Here is a 26,715-nt window from a genome sequence, read left to right as displayed (position 1 = left end):
TAATATGCTATACAGGGTGTTAAAATACTCTTCTTCAAGCAATTACAAGCTCAGGCGGGCTAAACTGTATGAATCGATAAAAAAAACGCAATCTTTCATTATGTGTATTTCACCATTTGATATCCAGTAAGTTCATATGTCATTGAATATAATATATAATTTCTTAAAGGCTAAAAAATAATATCTACAATATAATATCGATACCTCTGGGTTCAATTGGCGTAAAGGACATTTTGGCGAAAATGAGTTATATATACAGTTTTGTTCAGAATTTCAAGCGCTATCGATCTGTGTAGTTAAAATTTCGATATCTCTTAAAAAGTTGCCTTTACGACCAAGATTTTCTACTATGGACTTGCAAAAATAGCTTTTCTGAAGGGGCGTAAATATCAAGTCATTAATTATAAATTATTATTTGTGTCGTAAAGGAAATCTACAAATAAAAATATAGTCGTAAGTCACCTTGATATATATTGTTGCCCTTTAAGCCCTTACTTTTTAAGGATCACTTTCTATAGTAGTGTGGTAAAGTTGGGCGTAAAAGACAAGTTTTTTTGTTCTTCGTCCTTTATGACCAGCACTAAAAATATTTTATCCGCAACTGTAATCGATATCTTTGGGTTCAATTGTCGTAAAGGACATATAATGCAGGTTTCCAAGAGAAAGATAAACCCACTTGCTTTGTTTTTTTGACCTATATTTGTGACGTGTATAAGAAAAATATGCAGATTACGAGTATCTTTAACCTAGTGTAGCAACCGTAGTGATAAACTAAACGATTTAGAAGATAGATGGTTGTAAAGGACACGTCAAAATGCTATAACGTCCTTTACACCCATGATTTGATAGGGTCGTAAATGACAGTCTTAGATGATTTTTATACAAAGTCGGGGCGTAATTGTAACCGAAATGGTACAAATGTTGTGCTAAGTTTACAATTAAAAACTGGAAAAATGTATCAAAACGTACTTAATACCTATGGCATAGAATAGCTACATTAGTTTAATGCAGTGTATTATTTATCTAAGCTATCTTAGCAACAAAAAAGAACAAGACTAATATTTTATATCCAGTTTTGTAATAAAGAAACAATATTTGCTTAAAAACTATCTAATACTTTGGCAACAAATTCAAAGTTATTTTTTTAGTATTCGCCGCTGTCTGAATAGTCAGTAGGTTACGATTTCAGCCTTTAATTCTAGCAGGGAAACGCTTTCGTAGTATTATTATACTGCGGCGAGATGTAGGTAATAAAAAAAACACTATGGTAATCAGGGTACGTACCCAAATGCACAAACGCTCACGATAATATCTATTTCGTAGCTATATATCTTTATCGCTCTTGCGTATTGCACCAGACTGCATTTTTGTCGGCGTCTGGCGTCGACGATTGCCATTCAGCTACGCCGCCAGTAAACTTTAACAGTAGACTATACTAACATTTAGTGCGACAATAACAGGTGCGTTTCGCTAGCGAATGAGCATTAGCGTTTGGTGACTTGGCTATGTACCCAGGTACTTAAAGTATTGACTATAATATTTCTAGGATTGAACTCATAATTAAGATTATTCTTATTTAACAGGTTTAGACTAAATAACAATCTTCTGTTTTAAAATTATCAAAAATATGAATCAACATAGTAGGTAGTCTTGACTACAGTTACTATTATTTATTAGTTGGTCACAGTTTGTATACGCGTCCTAACTTGCGTTTATAAATAGGTACTTAACTCTTTAGTTATTCTTAGAACTTCTTTCTACTTTAGACTTAAAATTACTGTCGTATTAATATAGTCTACTGTTCACAGTTGCTGATTAAAGTTTACGTGATTACCATTAGTGTTTTTATATTTACTTAAACTACGAAAGCGTTTCCCTGCTAGAATTAAATACTGAATGCGTAACTTATTGAGACAGCCGAGCGGCGAGTACTAAAATAATAACTTTCCAAAATATTAGATAGTTTTTAAGCAAATGTTGTTTCTTTATTGCAAAACTGGATATAAAATAGTCTTGTTCTTTGTCTTTGCTAAATATTTAGATAAATATACACTGTAACACTATTGTGGCTATTCTATGCCATATTAACTACGTTTTGATACATTTTTCAAGTTTCTCAATTGTAAACTAAGCTAAAAACAGTTGCCATTTGTACCATTCCGGTTACATTTACGCCCCGAATTTGTATAAAAATCATCTAAGACCGTCATTTACGACCCTATCAACTCTAATTGTTCAAAAAAATCGTGGGTGTAAAGGACGTTCATAGCATTTTGACGTGTCCTTTACAACCATCTAACTTCTAAACCGTTTAGATTATCACTACGGTTGCTACACTAGGTTAAGGATACTAAAAATCTACATATTTTTCTATATACGTCACAAATATAGGTCAAAAAACAAAAAAGATATAAACATTTTTCTAAAAAAAAAGTTGTTTTTTGCTTCTCCTGAAAACCTGCATTTTGTCCTTTACGCCAATTGAACCCAAAGGTATCGATATCATTTTTCATTAAGAAATACTATTAAAACTAGTCAGATATTTACAACTTACATAATACCAGAAATAACACTCAAATTAAAGCTTAACTTAAAAACCTTCAATCTTACCCCATGTTACTTACACATTACATTTTAAGGCAAGTATTTTTTTAATTCTTACATATTTAGTTCACAATACGATTCACATAAAATTACATCAACAACGTTAAGAGTCAGTTACACCAAACCAGAAGGGTTTAAGCGTTCGGAATTTTTTATCGTGTGGAAGTTCCATATAGGCTACTTGACCCTTTTTTAAAGTCCAATTAACCGAAATAAAATATTACCCTATTTTATTATGACTTAAAAACAGCAAACATTATTTTTAAAGTATACTTTTACGTAATCAGGTGAAAACTACACAGTCATGTTAATCTATAGATTATAAATAAATAAATAAATAAATATTGGGGGACACCTTACACAGATCAACTTAGCCCCAAACTAAGCAAAGCTTGTACTATGGGGTGCTAAGCGACGATATACAATACATACTTAAATAGATAAATACATACTTATATACATAGAAAACATCCATGACTCAGGAACAAATATCTGTGCTCATCACACAAATAAATGCCCTTACCGGGATTCGAACCCAGGACCGCGGCTCAGCAGGCAGGGTCACTACCGACTGAGCCAGACCGGTCGTCATCTTTATTATCTGTGAATCAGGTCATTCTATTCGAAAACAACATCTTCTGACTTTTTAAGTATGAAGGCATAAAGTTCAATATATCAGTGATTGTTTTCACATGCAGTATGGTTCGAATTCAACGACGTCACTACATCGCTGACAGCGTTTTCGGTGGCCAAAATAAATAAAAAATTGCACACATTTTTAATCGAAAATACGTAGTCATCATGAACTTTTAATACGCCAAAATCTATAAATGTTGTGTTTTTATGTCAAATACTACACAGTCATCATTTATTGTGCCAAATTCGATATGAGTCTAGTAGCCTTTTGATTTGCCTGTTAACAGTGGTTGATGCAACTGGCCCCAATACTTACATTACTTACTACTTATAAAACCGGCCAAGAGCGTGTCGGGCCACGCTCAGTGTAGGGTTCCGTAGTTTTTCGTATTTTTCTCATTAACTACTGAACCTATCAAGTTCAAAATAATTTTCCTAGAAAGTCTTTATAAAGTTCTACTTTTGTGATTTTTTTCATATATTTTAAACATATGGTTCAAAAGTTAGAGGGGGGGGACGCACTTTTTTTTCCTTTAGGAGCGATTATTTCCGAAAATATTGATATTATCAAAAAACTATTTTAGTAAGCCCTTATTCATTTTTAAATACCTATCCAACAATATATCACACGTTGGGGTTGGAATGAAAAAAAATATCAGCCTCCACTTTACATGTAGGGGAGCTACCCTATTAAAACATTTTTTTCCATTTTTTATTTTTGCACTTTGTTGGCGTGATTGATATACATATTGGTACCAAATTTCAGCTTTCTAGTGCTAACGGTTACTGAGATTATCCGCGGACGGACGGACGGACGGACGGACAGACAGACATGGCGAAACTATAAGGGTTCCTAGTTGACTACGGAACCCTAAAAAAAAGATCTCGATCACCAAGGAGCGTGAAATGATTATCACGTCAACCTGGCCCACAGGTGACAAGGCAATCAACGGCTTCCCGTTGAAATCATTCTAGGGTTGTGCATACCAAGATGCTGGAAGGAGCTGATCAGTTTCCTCGTAATTGGGATCATCCACATATTACGTCACACCAAATTTCAGGTTTTTGGACCCCTCCCCCCTCCTATGTCACGCTTTTTTGTATCCCTTTAACAGGGATTGTCACATTTAGTATGACCCCTCCCTACCCCTTACACTGTGACGTAATATATGGATGACGCCTATTACCAGAGCTGGGATACTCTGAAACTGCTTTGCGGTATTGAAGGACGTAATCCTGCACTTTCCCTCTGGCGATTTTGCCGGAGACTGTTCTGGGGAAGTCTACTATGAAGATGACGCCACCGTGGATGTGTTTCGGGACGGATAATTTACCTGTGGAATGTAATGGTTAATAGATATTTGTTTTACAAGGGGGCAAAATTGTTGTTTAACCGCACGTGCCAATATTGATACCCGAGCAAGCGAAAGATTCCAATATTGAACCGCATTAAACAAACTTTGCCGCCGAGTGAAACACAAAATTTTTCACCACACCAACACGAACAAAATACTGACTATAAAACATCAAACTAAATTAAAACTATCAATTTACTCAATATGTATGATTCAAAATCATCATTTAATAGGTAAATTCTACCAGCCAGCTGAAGATGTCAAGTTAAAATTTGTATGAAATAACTTTGCACTCTTGTGGATAAAATGCAATTTTGCTATTCGTTTTCGAATAGCAAAGTAAGCCTTTACCAGTTGGTGTGGTGAAAATTAACTCTTCTGTTTGATTAAATACCAAGTAGTTCATGTTTACCTACACTGATTTCATGATAGATTATTATAACATACAAATTGTTTACTCATCTGCTCTTACAGAGGCCTTGAAAATAATGATCTACTGCGAAATGATCGGAGGCTATGCGCCATACTCCAACTCTATAATTATGTTCTTAGGGTGCATCATCCAAAACGAATTCCGGGATATGCGCGATAATATCATGAAATTACAATTTTCAACGTTATATTCATGCATTACTAAGTATATTCCTTTTCTACGCTTTCGACTCTAAACTGATCGACTACAGTCAGGGTTTTTTTTTAAATCTTTATTTATTTAGGAGCTTTTGTCTTTTTGACATGGCAGCTCCATCGTTTCAAAAACAGTTGTTAATCAGCAGATTTTTTGTTTTTTTTTTGTTTCGTGTATTGAGGTGTGCAATAAAGAGTATTTGTATTGTATTGTATTGTATTGTATTGTATTGTATTGTATTGTATTGTATTGTATTGTATTGTATTGTATTGTATTGTATTGTATTGTATTGTATTGTATTGTATTGTATTGTATTGTATTGTATTTTAGATATACACATATTTATAATTTAATATTTAGAAGCCCCTATACTTTTGTATCTACTGACGGCACTCCACTAAACTACACAAGTAGAAGGTTGCGATAGTCCGGGTTGTTTTCCATCTTACACTTTCAGTACCTACGCATCATTAGGAGTGACATGAATTAGTTACCTATTTAAACTACACATCGAGGGGTAGGGATCGCAAACCGAATCCAGCCGAAAATTGGCCATAATCAGCCATAATTGAGACGGTTTCGTATAGGAATATAACAATTAAGGACTAATAGACTCATATGATTATTGAACGCTACTCACAAGCAACAATATCTTTAACATCCTGCTCCGTAAGTGTTGACCCAGGACGTCTCTGCACACAGGCCACGGCCTGCTTGCCGTCTTCTGGATGCGGTATGCCTACCACGCACACGTCCAGTACATCTGGGTGCACCTGGATTAGCTGCTCCAGCTCTAAAGGCGTGACCTGGAGACATACTTGGTATCAAAATATTGAAAAAGTTTTAATCACGTTTATTTATTGTTATTGGCGACTATGTTTCGTATTCATGAGTTGGTGGTTTTTTGTCAGATATGACGACATGAGTGCTTGCGATCGCTACACTCCGTCAGTAAACTGCACTAATTTAAAACATGTTGCAATAAAATAAATATTAGTAAAGCCGTATTTTTTTAATATTCAAATATGTCCCACGATATCCTTGGTTTATGGATTAATCAACTCGTAATTTTTGAGTCAGGTCACAGGCTAAGATAAATTGGCACCGATTTTGATAAGTCCGCCTCTGCAAGAGGTTAAGTAAACGCTAGCGAGTGCTCAAACAATGTTGTTGGAAGCGAAAGCCTATTGACAAGTTTTAACACTTTCGAAACCGGGCTCTACGCGGCGCTACGACATTTTCGCTACATACGGGGAAACCCATGTAATCGGCTACGCTTCTACGAGCGGTGTACCCGACAGTCGGGTTCTTGGTAGCGAAAGTGTTAATATTAGGTACATAAAGTTTCCATGACACCAATATTAGCAAGTTACGTTGTTCGTGGAAGAATTTATCTACATATTTATGCATTTATCATAATCAAGAACTGAGCAAAATAAACAATTATACTTACAAAATAGTTCCGATATCTGAAGGAGCTGGTCATCCTTTCCACGTAGAAGAAGAATCCATTTTCGTCCCTGTACAGCAAGTCTCCGGTTTTGTACCAGCCGTCGGGTGAGAACACGGCTGCTGTTGCTTCTGGGTTGTTGTAGTATTCCTGTGAAATTTATTCATTTCTTTATATACAGTACAATCTCGATAATCCGGCACTTCGGTGGTTCGAAACGTCCTGTAATGCGGCACTAAAATAGAGATGCAAGTAAAATAGGTTTGGTTGTGGTTTGTATTATTTATTTATTTTTACTATATTGTATTAATGACCCACTTGACATTTGTATACTATGACGAAGCCTGCGCTGTGGATTTATTTTGTAAGTAACTTCATATGTGATTAATTACTTAAATAAGTTTGAATTAAATAATTGTAAGTTTACCATATATGCTTAAATGATCAGTCTGACTTCACTTTCAAAATGAATTGTCGAATGTTATTGAACTCATTATTTTAGCACAGTTTTTTATACGACATACATTAAAAATATATGAAAAGATATGGATAATGGTTCTAATTTCCAGTAATCCGAATTTTCCATTAATCCGGCACCTCAGTGTCAGCAAAAGTGCCGGATTATCGAGATAGTACAGGTAGGTTGTTACACACATTTGACAATGTGGCACATAAGGTACAGCGGGGCAAATGACTGGGGGGCAATTGTATCTGGTCCATTTTTTCCATTATTACACTATTATGTTGAGTTCTACAGTATCAACTGAACACGCCTACTATAATATATAACCGGTGGACACTCTATTAAATAATGCAAACATTGTAAAACATGGAAAAAATTGACCAGTTACATTTGCCCCCCGTCGAGATTTACCCCGCTGTACCTTACTCCTTTTCACGCCACTTATGAGGAAATTATCTTCACTGTGTCACCTGTGTTTTGCTTTTTGTCAGTGTTTCCGACGATTTGATGCAAGAATTAAAAACTTTTTTGGTTAAGAAAAAACTTACCGTAAATCTTGGGCCCTTGGTCCACAGTTCTCCCGGCCTGTTCGGCTCAGTGATAACTTCACCAGTGTTCGTATCAACCAACTGCAAGGAAAGTAAAGTCAAAATGAGCCTCGGCCATGAGTGTTTGACGTTATGCGTTGTTCATTTTCTCCATACAATGAATGTCAATAATTAAAAAAACTCGCGATATAGTTTACTGATTTCCTTCAAACATGGCTAAGAACACTCCTGATTAATTCAGCTTTCAAACATAAAAAAACTAAATCTAAATCGGTTCATCCGTTCAGAAATTACGACGCCACAGACAGACACACACACAGACAGACAGACAGATCCGTCGTTTTTGCGTCGGGGGTTAAAAATGATTCAATTCATAATAGGAAAACAAATTAAAAAACTTACTAGAGAAGAAAATGATAAATCAACATACTTGTACTGGTACCGCCTTCAGCTCATAGCCGCAGTTGCCTTGAGGACCCTCAGGCGCCGGCATCAGAATACACCCCACGCATTCGGTCTGCCCCATAAGGTTCCAAACGCAGCCGTTTGGGCCCACCCTTGCCTTAAATTAAAATACAGGATGTAATGTTTATACGGGCAATGTTTTATGAACATTATGGGCTATGTTAAAAAATATTACCACATCAATTATTTTTTTGTAGTGGCGGCGTAGATGATGTATAGGTGCTATGAGCTAGGACCTCGCAAATGATACAAGTGAGCCTTGCTCATGTACTTATCGGCCGTCATCAGTTTTCCCTTAGTCACCTTATACGACACCCACGGGACGAGATAGGGAGTTGCTATATTTTTCTGATGCAACACGGATTTTATTTGTATAAAAATGAAGTACCTCTTCCGATGTAGGGCAAAATGTAAGAATTCTGATAATTTTGATTGATTAGCTGATAATATTTTATAATCTTTACTTATTGTTTGTGATTATAATTAACGAGTAGGTGGTGTGATACGATAATGATAGTGATCTAAATAAGAATTACGAAATGATAATATATGATTTAAACTTTCACGATTATTACACATAATTATTTTTTAAATCGGGACTTAATCGCGTATAACTACATATTAAACTGACCTCCAACGTTTCAGCGCTGTCCCCGTGGTCTCGGAGAAAAAAAGAAGAAAAAAAAAGGAAAAGGAGAAGGTTTTAGGATCTCATCCACATGGAATCCTGTCATTAATAAGTGTAAGCGGAAAATAATATCGACAGTCGTTAAATCGAATATCGTCAATGTTGTATGTCGACAGAGTAACATCCATAGTGCTCAAACAGTTCAAGTTGATAATCAAAACCAAGTGCGGGTAGTTCGAAAAACTCGCGCGGCTGTCAGAAGGTGTTGATGTCATTTCAAGCCAGTCTTCTCCGAGACCACGGGGACAACGCCGTCCTTGAAACGTTGGAGGTCAGTTTAATATGTAGTTATACGCGATTAAGTCCCGATTTTAAAAATAATTATATGATATATGATGCCGATAGTCACCAACGCGACATATAAGAGTAAATAATATTTACATAAATAACGTATAACAGTAGAATTTAAGTCACAGGGGAGATTGGATATGGTTGTCACATTTTTGGTTATGGTTGTTACTTTCTTAGGACTTATCAAAGCTGTCAAACAAAACTGTCCCAAATAACCTCCTTTCTCCGTATGATACATATTACATTTGACGACTGGTCTGGCTCAATAGGTAGTGACCCTGCCTGCTAAGCCGCGGTCCTGGGTTCGAATCCCGGTAAAGGCATTTATTTGTGTGATGAGCACAGATATTTGTTCCTGAGTCATGGATGTTTTCTATGTATATAAGTATGTAAATCTATTTAAGTATGTATATCGTCGCCTAGCACCCATAGTACAAGCTTTGCTTAGTTTGGGGCTAAGTTGATCTGTGTAAGGTGTCCCCAATATTTATTTATTTATTTTATTTACATATCCCCGAATCGCCTTATTACTTACTATTGAAAAAAATCCACGCTAGCTTGACTCGAACCCTTGGAATTTCCATATCTATATTAACATTGCCGTCTACTTTCGTAGCTTAAAGTGAATAAGAGGAATCGCCGGGCAGTGAGTAATGAATGAGATTACCCTAGAAACTTTCACTCACCTGCAACTCCTTAAAAATATCAGGGTTCATATTGAATCCGGTGATAACAATTTTCTTGAAGCACGTGAGATCGCAGTACTTCTGGTGTCGGACAATGTCGACGAATAGCAGTGGGCTTGAACTGACCATTGTGGGCTAAAAGAAAGGAATTCGATTAAAATGAGATTATTAAAATTTCATTTAATGATAAAATAAGAAAACATAACAGCATTAAAACATATGGATAAAATTCAACTTTTTCAACTAGATAGACAACCTGTAGATGTGGTAAAAAAGGTCCTCTAAGTGCATTTTCACATTATCCGATCCGATGTCGGATGTAGAACGGATATTCTCTATACAGTGTGAAAAACTAATACGGGCGAATATCTTAACGGACATAAGAAAAAAGCTCGCTGACAGTTACTTTTAAAAGCTTATAATTATCGCGCATGTAATGTCATTAACTGTCATCGCAACCATGTTTAAAATTTTCGAAAATAATTATATGTTGAAAATTCAGTAACTTAAAAACATCTCTTAATGAATGATACCACTTACGAATTTTGTATCTGGTATATTGTATTGCCCGTATAAGGCTTACACACTGTATTAAAGGTGATTTTTGACATTTATCTATGACATATATTCGGTTAATGTGAAAACGCTCTAAAGCTCTTTGTTTCCTTGAAAACCCGAGCTGAGCAGCTCTCAAAACTGCTATTTCAAACAAAAAAGCACTAATTACCTTATATTTATTAATAACGTCAATCATATGTTCGACGGTTTGCGGAGACGATGTTTGCACGATGTATTGGTTGCTAGAGATGTTACACAATGTGGCTAAGTAAGACGACACCCAGTGGATACTTGACTGGTTCAACAAGGGGACCCTTTCTCTAAAAATGTAAAAAAAAAAACTTGTACCCTTTATCACTTAAGACGATACAGGAGGGGTCAATTCTCCATACAAACGCTCTCGACTATTCCTTCCTAGATTTTGAAGAAAGAGCACTGATTTTTTTCAACACAGATTATTATTATTTTTATCTGTGTCGGACCGTTTTGATTTTTTTGATATTTTTATTTTTAAAGACGCTAAGAATCCATCAAAAATTTCCAAAAACGGCCTTATTGATTATGGCGCAAAAAAGGTGTGGTATTCAAAATTGGTAACAACTAGCCAAAAAAACTAAACGGTTTGACACAGATTATTTCATTGTTATTCAGATTTTCAAATTTCGTTACGATTGATTAAGTTTTAAAGGAGGAAACAGTCGAGAGCGGGACCTCGATTTTAAAGATTTTTTCGCAATTTCTTTTAACTGAGCTATTTTTTTTGATAACTTAATGGACAATTTTTTGTCGATAAATCTAGTTAATAACACTAGTATATTTAACTAAAATTCCCAAATTGAAAAAATCCCTTTCCATTTTAGCATTTTCACTCCTGTGGCGTCTTAACCCTTTTGCTGACAGTGCTCCGCCTGTCGACGTACTGTCACTGAAAATACATAAATATGTAAGTATGTCCTTTCGGCGGCAGTAGTTCGGCTGTCGACGTAGTGTCAGCGAACGGGTTAACAGACCAGAATAACATTCAAATTAAACATCATCATCAGTTAGAACAGAGTTTTCACCATGAACAGGATTTAGAGTACGTTTCTCGATAGCGTAACGGAAAATTCATGTCATTTTTGGTTCTAGAAAATAACCGTTGGCGCTGTTTGCACTGTATCGTTAATAATTATGATGGTTCAAATTGTTCACTGACCGTCCACGCGGTGTACCACCACGTCAGTCAAATAAAAAAAATTGTAATTTTCAAACATTAATACCATTAGTAATGTTTGAAAATGTGTGAAAATTAATAGTAACTCAATAACACCTTTTAATTAATGATATTACTAAATAAGTTCTATGTCTGGTTTAATTTATTGCCCGTATAAGACTTACAAACTGTATAATGTAATGTATATCAATTATATACATATGGGTGTATTTTAACCCCCGACGCAAAAACGATGGGGTGTCATAAGTTTGACGTGTCTGTCTGTCTGTTAGTGTGTGTGTCTGTCTGTCTGTGGCATCGTAGCTCCCGAACGGATGAACTGATTTAGATTTAGTTTTTTTTTTTGTTTGAAAGCTGAATTCGTCGGGAGTGTTCTTAGCCATGTTTCAAGAAAATCGGTCCACTATGTCAAAACAAAACATAAATCTTATCTACGACGTTTATCTTATGTACGTAAGTACTGTTTATTTATATTGGGTTGACACAAAAGTAATGAGACACTTGGTTTACGTTTTATATTTTTTATTATTATTACAATACAAAAAGCTTAGTCGATGATGTAATCACCATTAGCATCTATGACTTCTTGCCAACGATCCGGCAAAGTTTGGATGCCTTTCGCCCAGGACTCTGATAGCTGTGCCTCGAAAAAGTTGTTCAACTCCACCTGTACATCATGGAAATCATTGAATTGTTTACCCCGCAAATGTCGTTTCAGGGCTCTAAACAAATGAAAGTCTGATGGTGCGAGGTCTGGAGAATAAGGTGGGTGGGGTATCGTCTCCCAGCCCAAGTTTTGCAGCTGTTGGCGAACGGTAGATGCGACATGAGGTCGAGCGTTATCATGTAGTAAAATTACAGTGGCTCATCTTCGTCGTTTTTTCTTGATAGCAGAAGATACTTCGGTGAGCTGTGTTGAATATTTGTTAGCGTTTACAGTTTCATTGTGTAATAGTTCATGAAACAGCATGCCTTGCGAGTCCCAGAAACAACAAAGCAAAACTTTTAAGCGGTTCTTTTGACTCAGCTTCAGTTGAGTTGGTGACGTTTCTTCTCGAGGCAGCCAAAAAGCACGACGTGTATCGTTCTCATAATAAAGCCACGATTCATCTCCCGTAACCAGATCAGTCAAAAACTATTTACGTAGGGGTCGCAGCAAAAGTGATTGACAGATGGCGACACGGACTGCACGACTGGCGTCGGTAAGGATGTGCGGTACCCATCGAGCCAAAACTTTTCGATACCCAAGCTCATGCAGATGGTATTCCACAGCGTGGTGACTGCAGTTAAGTGCTTCCGCTAATTCACGAGTAGTAGCATCAGGATTCGACTGTAGTTCGCGGCGTAAATCGTCATCATTGAATGCAGGTGGTCGCCCTGAGCGTGACTGACTTTCAAGGCTCCTGTCTCCTGATTTAAAACGGTCAAACCATCTGGACACCGTGGCATGGCTTGTACTTCCAGCGCCCAATGCAGTGTTGATATTGTCAGCCGCAGCCCGCGCACTGTGGCCTAACAAGTACTCGTATAAGTAAAGTGTTCGAACTTGTCGCTCGACCATTTTCTTTCAATCTAACTAAACCAATCACGAGGGCGGCTTTATATACCCTCACATTAGAAGTACCTAGAATGTTCTACAACATACTAGAATATTATCGAAAACAATTAACTTAAGAAAGGAAATGTATAGAGTTTTGTAGAGTGTGTCATTACTTTTGTGCCAACCCAATATATACCAAAGAGGATCGAGTATTATAGAGAGTTACTGTCAAAATAAAATGTGTAATCACAGTGCATAAAGTGCCATCTCTCGACACAAGCTTAAAACTTTCGAACCTCAGTTTTGACAATTTGGACCATATTCTTAGCTTGATATGTGTTAAAATGTCAAATATTAATATTAGCGCCATCTAGCCGAGCGTCCCCCAAAGAGTGTATCGTCATCTAGGCCACCGTACCTTTTTCTGTATGGTTTTGAGGTACGTTTTTTATTAGACTTTATCTGTCTATACTGAGTTACATATGTATTTGTATATACTTACTTTCCTCTTATAATTGCGCTCATTTTCACGACCTTGAGAATTTCACAGTGTTTGATGGCGGCGACCTTGGGCAGACCAGTGGTGCCGCTTGTGCTGATGAGCCATGCGTACACCTCATCCGTGTTGAAGTGCGCCACTCTGAAACAACAGATGCCAAATATACGGTAGGGGTAAGATTGTTTTTTCTTGCAAGTCAAAATCTTAATAAGTCGAGAGGACACTGTCCAAAAGCGGTTCACCCTGTTGTGGCATATTTTTTTATGAATAATTATATTGTGCATAATCGATTTAGTCATAATTGGCTTTGTGCATAAACTGCTATGGCATAGTCAAGTTTAGCATAATCTGTTTAGGCAGATTGTGATTTATTTACAAATTTATTTTGTAATTATAAATTTATTAAATTTATTAATTTTTTAAATTTGGTGCTCCGAATCATTTTTATGCATACATTTTATGTGCATAAGCTTAGTGTTCCGATTTAATGTTTTGCCGAATTTATTTTGGTGGGTGGGTATTACCTAGCAGTGCGTTTTTGTTGTGGTCGTAACCTAACGTTTCAGTTGTAACCTAACCTAACCCACTTTTTCCTAGCGGTAATTTTCTTTTGTGGTCGCAGTTCTAACCTAACCTAACCCACTTTTCCCTAGTGGTGATTTTCTGTTGTGGTCGCAGATTCTAACCTAACCCATTTTTCCCTAGCGGTGCTTTTCTGTTGAGGTCGCAGTTCTAACCTAACCTAACCCATTTTTTCCCTAGCGGTGCGTGTTTGTTGTGGTCGCAGTTCTAACCTAACCTAACCCACTTTTCTCTAGCGGTGCTTTTCTGTAATAGTCGCAGCTCTAACTTAACCTAACCCACTTTTCTGGAGCAGTGAGTATCTGTAGATTTCGCAATTCTAACCTAGTGTAACCATTTTTCCCTAAAAACGCATTTCTGCTTAACGAAAAATATGCCAAAAATATTTATGCTCATCCAATTTCTTCCTAATGACACTCGGCCTCAATAATAGTCGGCCAATATATTTTCGGACAAAATAATATTCGAAATATCGTGAATTATACCAAACAATGTTTATGCTACATTAACATTCGGTAAAAATCGATTATGCCAAATCTGTTATGACAAAAGCGTTTCGGACAAATAAAGTTATGCCACATAGAGGGAACCCTCCAAAAGCACCCTAGTACTTCAAGAGTCTAGCGTGGCCCGAAGGACGTGGGGCAATACACGCTGTCCAAAATCGGGCGACGGAAGACGCTCTCATACTTAAAGAGTCGGTCGTGACCCGAAGTAGGTGGTGCAATAAAACATTAATTTATTTTTCATGCTAATGAATTGTGATCGAAAAGGTCTTTTTATTTGTGACTTTTTCAATCGGATTTTTTCGTCCCGTACAAGCAATTGATCGTGGATAAGATGAGATTGATTAGCATCAAAAACAAGTCATATTTTTGACAATCCTTTTTCGTGACTTGTATATATTGCTTCCAAAAACTGTAAAAGTCAATTTTCATTAATTTGAAATTAAGGGAAGGTCTTCTAAGACAGCACCCCATAGCAGCACGGATTTGCTAACATATCCTCTGCTCTCATTGACCCTCTATCAAACTCTGTACATACCTCTAAGACTCCGTCAATGTCTGTCTGTAGGCATTACCAAGGATTATTTATATAGGATTTACATACTTCATACTAAGAATCGTACCTCGAGTTTTTAGCGCCACCTATTAAATACTATCATAACTATACACTGATGATGGCTACAAATCAAAGACATACGAGTATGTAACTCCGTATAGACAGATAAAGTCTAAGAAAAAAACGTACCTCAAAGCCATACAGAAAAAGGTACGGTGACCTAGATGGCGATACACCTTTGGGGACGCTCGGCTAGATGGCGCTAATATTAATATTAGACATTTTAAGACATATCAAGCTAAGAAATCTAAGAATATAGGCCAAATTGTCAAAACTGAGGTTCAAAAGTTTTAAGCTTGTGTCGAGAGATGGCAGTCTATGCACTGTGATTAGGGAATGCAATCTCGTTCTCGCGAGATCTCTTTTGTACGAGATCTCGGTCATTTTTAGCGAGATTGATCTCGGCCGAAAAATCGACGAGATCTCGCGAGATCAACGAGATTGAACTCAAGCATAAAACGTCTTATTCGAAGCTCGCGAAATGACTAGACATGTTTCGTTCGCAAGTTGTAAGTGATTTATATGATTACAATTTAACTGAACTCGCCAACTCGTTAATTCAGTAGAGATCTAGAGATTCAACTCACTCTCACTTCTCACTCACTCACGAAGGGTGTCAGCCAGGGCTTGATTCGCCATTATGGTATTAATTTAAACTTACAGCTCTGTGTATATGTCGCAGTAAGATAGATAAAGCCGTTATATAGTTATAACCCTAGGAATATAATTATACGTCGTAACATAGTTAAACGAAAGCGATTAATTGCTATCTTACTAGGAATATAACTATAATACGTTACTAGTTTAGTCATATAGTTATATGACTAGATTCAGTTTAGTGAAATGATTGTAGGCAGGAGTGCGGCGGTGCGGCGGAGGTATAGTTATAACCCTAGGGATATAATTATATGCCGTAACTAGCTAAACAAAAGCGATTACCATCTTACTAGGAATATAATTATAATACGGTATTTAAAATTGCAAACGGGACTTAATCGCGTATTACTATGTATTAAGTCTCGGTTGCAATGTCACTGACGTTAGAACAAAGTTTATTTTGTATCGAACATAGTACACAAGGTTTGGTTACTAAACAAACGAATCCAAGCTATATTAGTTAAAACGTAACAGTTAGGGCATGCTCCCGCTATTTCCCGATTCTTGATTTCCCGGGAAATCCCGGTAATTTTATGGTGGCGAAAGAACCGAGACAAAAATTTAGGAACCGGTGCTCCCGGTTCTTTTCATAATATCGGATTTATTCATTTTTTAAATTGTATCTGCATTTGGATTTGTGCGATGGCAGTTTTAATTTAATCTAAGATAAACATGATATTTACTATCGCAAATAGTGCAATTTGCAGCACTACACTGCTACAATTATACTACTGAACTTAATCCTGTAATATAACTATATTACTTAACTAGAGACGTATTATAATTATATCCCTAGACTAAGTTTAATCCAGTGATATAATTATATAACTGAACTAGTAACGTATTATAATTATATTCCTAGTAAGATGGTAAGGAATCGCTTTCGTTTAGCTATGTTACGGCATATAATTATATCCCTAGGGTTATAACTATACCTCCGCCGCACCGCCGCACTCCTGCCTACAATCATTTCACTAAACTGAATCTAGTCATATAACTATATGACTAAACTAGTTTAGTATTATAGTTATATTCCTAGTAAGATAGCAATTAATCGCTTTCGTTTAACTATGTTACGACATATAATTATATCCCTAGGGTTATAACTATATAACGGCTTTATCTATCTTACTGCGACATATATAACCATTTATTTTACGAATTTTCGTGCATAGAGTTTTGTTGGATGTCGAGAGAGCAGAAGCCTACAACAACTTTACTACGGCTGTCGTTTGTTAGGCAACCAATAAAAATTTCTATTTTACACTGAAAAAATCAAATTATTGTATTATAATTATGTTTTTTTATTTCTTTTTTAAATATTCACACTACTACATATTACATTTTTGAATATGTTATTATTATATTTTTGACGACCAGTCTTGCCTAGCTCAGCGGGTAGTGACCCTGACTGCTACGCCGCAGTCTCGGATTCGAATCCCGGTAAAGGCATTTATTTGTGTGATGAACACAGATATTTGTTCCTGAGTCATGAATGTTCTCTATGTATCTAAGTACTTGTATATTATGTATGCCGTTGTCTGAGTACCCACAACACAAGCTTTCTTGAGCTTACCGTGGGACTCAGTCAATCTGTGTAAGAATGTCCTGTAATATTTATTTAATAATATTTATATATATGTTTCTGTTTTTCTTTATATTTTAGTTTCTTATTTAACTGCTGAGTTTAAGAAGCGTATTGTATTGGTATTGGTAGTCTAATATTTGTATGTAATTTATTAGTAGTCAACTAGTCATAATTAATTGAGTACAGCTAATGTTTCTTTTGTGGGTCTATTTAATGATGGTAGGGATAACCTTGACTTTTATATGTTAAATTTTTATCCTTTCATCAATTTAAGAGGGCTTTCATGTGAAAAATAGTGAAATCGCAACCGAGCGCTTAATCATACCGTGTGTGGTATCAAATTAAAGGGCTTTTTGAGTAGTTTACAAATATATAACATATAATAGGACTTTTTCTACTTGGTCTAACATTATATGAGAAAATGTCCAGAAGTGGTAATAATTGTGACGGTGAAGGCTTGTTTTCAAAAAATTGCCAAAAATGTATAATAGAAATTTATAGTCACTAAGGCATAAGAGCAATTTTAGTAAAGGTTGCAGATTAATATTTAGTACGAAAATAACTTAATTTAATTCGTCTTAGCCTCGTTTACTCTTTTTCAAAACCTTATAATAAAAATGTAGTCTGAGAAGTTTGTTGTACAGGATATACGTATTATAAATTTACCAGTTTCAGTATTCAAAATTGTCCAAATTTTACAAATAAGATCGACAAATTCAGCGCTATACGCGGGTTTTCCTAAACGTGCATCAGATAAAAATTCATAATTAATTTAGTGAGTTAGTGTTCAAAAATCCAGTCTTATAAGAATCAACATTAAGATTCTCTAATTGAAACTTGAATTAAATATATCTGTTAGATAACGGAAAGTGTAGTATTTCACCGACTAAGATTAGATTAGATTAGATTTCTTTATTTCATGATAAAAATTACACTATAAATTTGCTACATGTCAAAATTATGTTTATCTTTTCATCATGATCGTCAAAAATTACATAATAAATTCCAAATAAAAATAATTGTGTCTCCCAAATGAGGATCGTCATTTACAAAGAAAGAAAATACACATGCCAAGCTAAATAAAATTAATAAATTAAGTTACAATATCATGAAATTATCACGAAGCAAGAAAATATTATATAACAGAGAAATATAGGTATAATTATATCATCGGTCATTAAAAATTCAAATCCATGTACTCATTTACAGAGTACATGGGGTTATCTAACAAAAGGTTTCTCAATTTGCGCTTAAATGCTTCGTCACATGGCTCATTTCTCAGATCGGCAGGTAAGTGCTCATAGTAAGTAGGGCCGATGACTCGAGGGTTCTTTCTTGAAAGTGCCATGCGACGGGGAACTGTTCTCAGACGGCCTGTAGATCGAAGCTGTTTGCCCGGAAAGTCTATGCGTGTAAATTGGGATATATTATGTCTAACATACAGCAGTACGTCGAACAGATATTGTGAGTAGTGCGTCATTATACGTTGAGAACCGAAGAGCTCTCTACAAGGGTACCTGTCTTTTACACCGGCAAGTGTACGTATTGCGCGTTTCTGCATTATAAGGACTCTTTTTGCATCAGTAGAATTGCCCCAGAGCAGTGAGCCGTATGCCATGATAGAATGGAAATGCGCAAAGTACACCTGCTTTAAGGCTTCTGCCGAAATAAGAGGCCTCAGTTTTCTCAACGCAAACGACGCACCACCCAACCGATCACAAAGATTGTCTACATGGCACTTCCAATTTAGAGTATTGTCGATCAGGAACCCTAGAAACTTACTCTCTTCGCACATGGTCATTGGAAAGTTAGCCATGCAAGGTGGTGGTTGAACCTTTCGACCAGAGAATAACATAACATTCGATTTGGAATAGTTAAGTAACAGTCCATTTGCTGAGAACCATGACTGCAATTGGTGGCAAGCGTCATTAATGTTTATTGCCAGCTGGTCATAAGAACTTGCACTAACCAATACAGTCGTGTCATCCGCAAACAATACAGGCAAGCCAGCTTCAATGTTCGACGGTAGGTCATTTACAAATAACAAAAACAAGGTATTTCCAAGGGACGAACCCTGTGGAATACCTATATTTATGCTACCTATGTCAGACTGAATTGACTTGCCGTCAGTGAGTATTTTCACGACTTGTTTGCGGTCTGACAAAAAAGAGGTAAACAGCTCATGAGCTGTACTATCCATTCCGTACATCTTCAATTTCTTCAGCAGTAATTCATGACTAATGACGTCGAATGCTTTTGACAAGTCACACAGTATTGCGGCAATCTTATCCTTATCGTCTAACCCTGTCATGATAGAATCGAATATCCTATACGTCGCGGTGGTTGTCGACATTTTTTGTCGGTATGCGAACTGGTTTTCCGTAAGTAGGTTATTCGATTCTAAATGAGACATAAGGTGAGACGACAGGATTGATTCTACCATTTTAGAAATGGTGGGTACTATTGTAATAGGCCTATAGTTGTTGACGTCACACCTGTCGCCCTTACCCTTGAAGACTGGACAGACTCTCGTGTTTTTCAGCACATCTGGATACGTACCAGTTTCAAAGATAATGTTTATGAGGACGACAAGTATGTCTAAAACTCTAACCAACCAAACCACCAACCACCAAAAAAAAAAAAACCACCACCACCACCAAAAAAAAGAAAAAGTGACCAGAGGACTTGGTCACTTTTTCTTTCATATGTGTAATTTATTTTCGGTTTTAATTTATGTCTAAAACTATCAATTTTACATTATTTTACGTTTTTCTTGAAAGCAGCCTTAAGTAGTCTCTACTGTGTGTGTTGGCATGGCAACGAATACGAATTTGGCACGCTTTTACTCCTTCGTGAATAATTTTATTTTATTTTCTTACATAATACTATACTTCATAGTTTAAAAAAATATATTGCGAGTGGTGAGGTACGTAATTTATGTTAAACAATGTAAAATACATAAAAAATATATGAAAAAATAGTCAAGATAAATATTTGTTTCATAATAGCAATCATTGTTATCATTATTCATTGCTATATTGTGATTATTTACAAGAATAAACCCACAAACCGGCCAATCTCGCGAGAGCTCGAAATTGGCGAGATCTCGCGAGATTGGTTTCATGAATTCCCGAGATCTCGCCTGGGCCCCAATCTCGTCGAGATTGCATTCCCTAACTGTGATTACACATTTTACTTTGACAGTAACTCTCTATAATACTCGATCCTCTTTGCTACAAATGTACTTTTTTCAAAATGTGTATTGACGTGATATCAAGATTTCAAAATAAAGAAATATGTCATTTGTTCTTATAAAAAATAAAAGCACGAAAAAATATTTGGGGAAAATATGATTTTGGCCACTTTCAGGCTGCGAAACAGCGCCATCTAGTTTTAAGCCTAAAAGGCCCATACATTTCAGGGGTAGGTATGCTTTTTTGTATGGGCTTTGTCGGTCCAGTATTAAATCGTTCTTGTAATTCCTAATAATCCTAATCAATAAATAAATCAATAAAGTGCATTTTTAGCTTTGATTTATTAGGGTTATCGCATATTAATTGGCCTATACAGGCTGAATCGATTTAATTTGATTGCACCATATCAGCAAGAATACGGGCGCAAATAAGTAATAGATAATTGTATGCGTCTAAAGTAATATGTATATATAATAATATTGATTTTATAAAGACTGTACACGATAAAATCCGGCCATGCATGATATGGAATATTTTTTTCCCGCATCCACATTTTGAAGGAATGTTTGTACTTTTATTAACCAGTATATCTTAAACTGTGTAAAAATAGTAGCTATTCGTTGTAATGCATGAGTATGTGTGAGTTTTCGCCGAATACAGTCATTTTTCGTCCAGCGTTTTTTGACACTCTTCACAGGCTTCCTATCCCACTTTTCACAATAGTAGTTATATTTTTAAAAGCCGTTTTACACGCATTAGAATGTCATCATACCAAAAAAAATAGTTATTGTAACTCATTTCGACATTTGGGAGTCAGGAAGGCTTTTTACTCCAAGCACTGAAAGTTGTTTTTGTATGGGAAAGCCAAAAAGTGTCAAAAAGTCGAACTCAGCAAAGTTAGAAAACCTCAGAACTTTCTTAATCTTATTACAATCAGAAAAATGTTTACTATTGTGGAATCAGTATATCATCAGGTATATTTTGGCTAATATAATTAAACATTAAAAAATATTTTTAACAGGAAAGTTTTGTAAAGACTGCCAGAAGACAGTGGACAAAAAGCCTAGCCTTCAGAGATAACAAACACTAGAGAAATTTCGACGGGTACCTCGGCGGTCGGGGTGGTGTAGTGGTTTGAGCACGTCAGCCGCGATAGCTGGAGACCCGGGTTCGATTCCCGGCTTCGCCACCAGTGGGCTTGATTCCTTTTTCTTTAGTGTATGGTATCTACTTCAGTTTATAATAAATTTATTAGGTAAAGCTCATTTTGTTACAACAATATTTACATTATAAAACTAACAAATTCTACATTTATTAAAAAACACCCGACTTCATTATCCATCTTCACAAAACTCGCAAAACCACATTCGGCTTAATTATGTTTAAGACCACCTCTGGACTGCGTGCGTCGGGCTTGGCCCGACTCTTTAGAACCGTAGGCGCTCGGGATTAGAATGAAAAACTTACTTGAATTCATTATCCGGAGTCTGGTCATCATACATCTTCACAAAATCCGTGTAAGAATTGCGACTATCCCCAAAGGTCACTACCCTCGTGTCGAGCCCGAGGTCCCGAGATGCCCTCTCATAGTCCTCCAAACTGGGCGATTCGCAGAAAACCAGTTTCGGCTTTATTATGTTTAAAAACACCTTTATTTCTTCTGTAAAACAAATACAAAATACGATTATTAAGGTAATGGCGCCTATTAACGTGGTACTTAAGGCAGATTTCAAAAGATACCAAAAAATTAAGGGTATCAAAGCTCATTAACGACCACAAATATTTTTTTTTATGGAAGAGTATTTATTGAACTATTAGTTTTGAAGAGTTTTAGGATCATTTTAGTTTATTATATGTCATAAAATGATTATTGAAGCCAACATACCTAAATTTTCTATTACCGTGGTAATGAACAGGTTGCAGTTCTATTAACGCGAATTGAGATTTCATTACCGAGGGTATGAATGACAGTGTTTTTCTGCCATCGGTAAATAGAAACCCATCTCAAAATTCGGAGCTTAATACCGACGGTTGAATATACAAATTATGACAAATACATATACCTATACTATCCTCCTTTATGAATACCCACAGAAGACTCAGTTTTACCTAAGAAATCTGTACTTACGGTACACTAAATGTCATATTTTGATACAAGACTAATATGTCGCTCGGTAATAGATACTTCTATAGGAACCCATTACCGACCCAAACAAATATTGCATGGATCGGTAATAGATTCTTATATATTCTATTACCGAGGGTTATCTGATCGTACCATCGGTAATAGGCATAAATTGGAGTATTATAAAATCTAATTCCGACCCATAAAAACAAAGTCATACAGATGTATTTTCATTACAAATCAAAATAAAATATTGCAACCTTATATTAAAACCAAGTTTACATAACTGGTAAGTAAGCATGAGACTTTATGTCAATGTTTAAAAAAATTGACAAATTAACGGTTTTCATAGAAACTACGAAATCAGTCATGAAGTTTTTGCTAAAAATTAAGGTTTTGTTGAATAATTTTCATACCGCGTAAATAGTTCTTTGATAGCGTGAATAGATCAAGATTGAAACAACTGTAAGACATTATATAACTGATCACATATACTTAAAATAAAGCAAAAAGAACTAATATCACTACTTTAACTATTACCGTGGTATACCACAGTAATAGAATCTACTCACGAAATGGCGCCTTTCACCGCTGTCTTTTAATTTCCACTTTAAACACATTTACAGGCTAAACAATACGTAAAAAGTACTCAGAAGTCATGTAGAAAACTATAAACAATAATTTGAAATGCATAACTTTCACCTGTTTGCCATAATTATTACATAAACTACTAAATGAGATTGGAGTTCACTTAGGTTTAGCGTCACACGTCAGTATGACACAAACTCTTCTCGCGGCCCCGTGGCAAAAACTGTCAAATAGCGAGCGTCTTCTTTCATTCACACTCTCCATCGCCTATATGTGCGTTAGTCAACTAAACAGGCTTCCTTTGTGTGAGTAACTTTTTTTAAGAAATTGGTCGGTTTGCCTATAAAATGCGTATTTGCAAATGCGGCGGTAATGGACGTCGATTTCGATACCCGCGTTGATAGCCGCCGTTACCTTAGGTACATTACGATACAAGTGCACCAGAGAGGTCGAAATGAAAACACAACCACACGGAGTGTTTTGTGCCCACCCCACACGAGTTGAAAATTACCTCTTTGGCACGGGTATTGCAAAACGTTTTACAGTAATGATCGTTTGAAATTTCCAACATTGCGCACATTTAGTGCGGAATACTAACACCATATGTAATGTAATATACATCTCATACTATGCAATTCTTATGGATTAAATCTTATACTTTTAAACGAGCAATTCTTGTATATTTATTTAATACTTTTAAACGAGCAATTCTTGTATATTTATTTATTTATTTATTTATTTATTTATTTATTTATTTATTTATTTATTTATTTATTTATTTATTTATTTATTTATTTATTTATATATTTATTTACACTGACGATCTCGGAAACCGCTCTAACGATTTCGCAGAAATTTGTTATGTGGGGGTTTTTGGGGTGAAAAATCGGTCTAACTTATCCTTAGGTCCCGGAAAACGCGAATTTTCGAGTTTTCATGCGTTTTTCTTCGCGCGCCATCTCGTGTGCAGTAGTTGTACTGTTAAGACAGAATTCTTTCGGTTGATGTAAGTACTATTTATTGCAAACACTAGATGGCGACACAGGTCAAGGCTAAAACGAATAGAAAAATACACTATTTGAGTTTTTGTGGCGAAATGCGCGCCATCTCGTGTGGAGTAGTTGTGTTGTTAAGGCTGAGAATTCTTTCGCTCGATGTAGGTACTATTCATTTTTGAACTAGATGGCGACCCATGTCAGGGATACGAAACAGAACCGAGCGAAGCTCGGTTGCCCAGATTTAGAATAAATATAAGACTCGCTAATGGCCAACCAGCCGTTCTGTCATGTGAACTATCCATACTAATATTATAAATGGGAAAGTGTGTGTGTCTGTTTGTTTGTCCGTCTTTCACGGCAAAACGGAGCGACGAATTGACGTGATTTTTTAAGTGGAGATAGTTGAAGGGATGGAGAGTGACATAGGCTACTTTTTGTCTCTTTCCAACGCAAGAAAAGCCGTGGGCAAATGCTAGTTTTAATCATAAAATAACCAAAAACTAGAATAAAATCGTAATTACCATATATATTGACGGGATCAATTCCAGATACTGGCATTCCATTCAAATATCCAGCATAAAAAGGTATGTGTGCGTTAAGGTGGTTGACCGCAGACACAATAAGTACATCTCCAGGCTTCAGACCAGCGTTTCTTAGACATCTGGCCAACTGGATTGAACGACACTTGATCGAAGATTTCATCTCCACTTCGCCTGTTCCCGCGTCAACCTAAAACCAAATTACTTTATTCATTTGCTTGTTAAGAATTTTACCACCCACTTTAATTCTGTGGGTGTCGTAGAAGTTGACTGTGGGATGTTTATTGTGATGTGAGAAAATGAAAACGTGACATTGCAGTGACAGGTTGCTAGCCCATCCTGCAATTGCAATGTCACGATTTCATTTTCTTTCAACCCATTAATTGCTTATAGGTACTGGCACTGAGATCTCAACTGTTTCATTTGCTTTGCCTACCCTTAAACACAACGTAAGTAATCGTTTTAAATAGAAAATTTAATTTTGAAAATTTTTAACTAAGAATTAGTCTTTTTTGCTACCACAAAATGTGTCAGAGTATTGCTTGAGATGAAAAGTTATTTGTTTTACAAGTGACAAGAGATACAAGTTGTTGTTTAACCACTCGTGTTAATATTGATACCCGAGCAAGCGAAAGATTCTAATACTGAACCAAGTCAACCAGGACCGTAGGGTATCTAGATTTTCCTAGACTGCTAAGGCTAGACTGCTTTCGATAAAAAAAAAATTGTGACACCTACAAGAGGTAAGCGGGAGTTGAAAATTGAAATTCTTAACCCGTCACCACTCCGGCCTAAAATTGTAACACATTGTAACGTAATTAAAAATATGCCTTTAAAAGCTTAAATAAGTTAACAACCTGCCAAACATGATCTTCATTTGTGTTGAAGTATTCCAAAATCAAGTTTCCAAGATGGTAGCCAGTTCCATCATCCTTTGAAGTATTTTCTTGTGTTAAATGCATGCTTGAGTTTTTTTTCGCCGCCTAACTAATTAGGTATACGCGAAGTCAATCAGAGCAATCGCTTTTATGGGTTTCCTAAATCTGTGTGGTGTGGTGTAATTTATAAGGAGAAGCGGTTGGCGACATTTTTTTTGCTTAATTTTTGAATGATGATATCTGTTGCTTTTCGTGTGGGATAAAACTTAGTTAAGAATAAAAATTAAATCTGCCAACGCTCTCGAGCACTCGGCTTTTTTATTTACCTGTTGCCCGCGGCATCGCTCGCGTTAAATTCGAAAATTGCGGAATGCTCCATACAAACTTCCACCCTCCATTTTAGGGAAGTGGGGGGTCAGGAAGAGACAAAAAGTAGCCTATGTCACTCTCCATCCCTTCAGCTATCTCCACTTAACAACGTCAATTTGTCGCTCCGTTTTTCCGGAAAAGACGGACAAACAAACAGACACACACTTTCCCATTTATAATATTAGTATGGATTTAAAAACATTATGTAGTAGTGTACTGATGACGATCAGCCTGGCCTAGGCGGATTAGTAGTTGTGACTTGTCTCTACCTGCGAAGCGTGAGTATATAAACTTAAAACTCTTCCATGTAAAATAATTACCTACGTAGTTATAATCATGTGTACACGTGTACACACATAGTATAAGTGCTATCGCGGTCTTGTATTATTCCTACTTAAATTGGAACTAAGTTGCACTGTAGAAAGTGTATTTATCCATTTATTATTTTACT

General features: G+C 36.1%; 1 protein-coding gene and 1 non-coding gene across 2 annotated transcripts; one reads left to right on the top strand and one right to left on the bottom strand.

Moving 5' to 3' along the window:
* Window positions 1-4,000: 4,000 nt before the first annotated feature.
* Window positions 4,001-25,986, bottom strand: LOC125236451 (luciferin 4-monooxygenase-like). Its single transcript, XM_048143262.1, has 11 exons — window positions 25,875-25,986; window positions 25,000-25,207; window positions 22,235-22,427; window positions 13,628-13,765; window positions 10,542-10,692; window positions 9,815-9,949; window positions 8,115-8,246; window positions 7,685-7,765; window positions 6,677-6,823; window positions 5,864-6,029; window positions 4,001-4,574 (listed from the first exon to the last, which is right to left on the bottom strand). The coding sequence occupies exons 1-11, from the start codon at window positions 25,977-25,979 to the stop codon at window positions 4,384-4,386; spliced, it is 1,647 nt and encodes a 548-aa protein (XP_047999219.1). The 5' UTR covers window positions 25,980-25,986; the 3' UTR covers window positions 4,001-4,383.
* On the top strand, window positions 21,882-21,956 carry Trnas-cga. The gene has a single exon. It is a non-coding gene; the product is annotated as a tRNA-Ser (tRNA).
* Window positions 25,987-26,715: the final 729 nt, after the last annotated feature.

Source organism: Leguminivora glycinivorella, chromosome 19 (genome assembly GCF_023078275.1).
Source record: "Leguminivora glycinivorella isolate SPB_JAAS2020 chromosome 19, LegGlyc_1.1, whole genome shotgun sequence".
NCBI lineage: Eukaryota > Metazoa > Arthropoda > Insecta > Lepidoptera > Tortricidae > Leguminivora > Leguminivora glycinivorella.
This window is presented reverse-complemented; position numbering and strand designations above follow the sequence as displayed.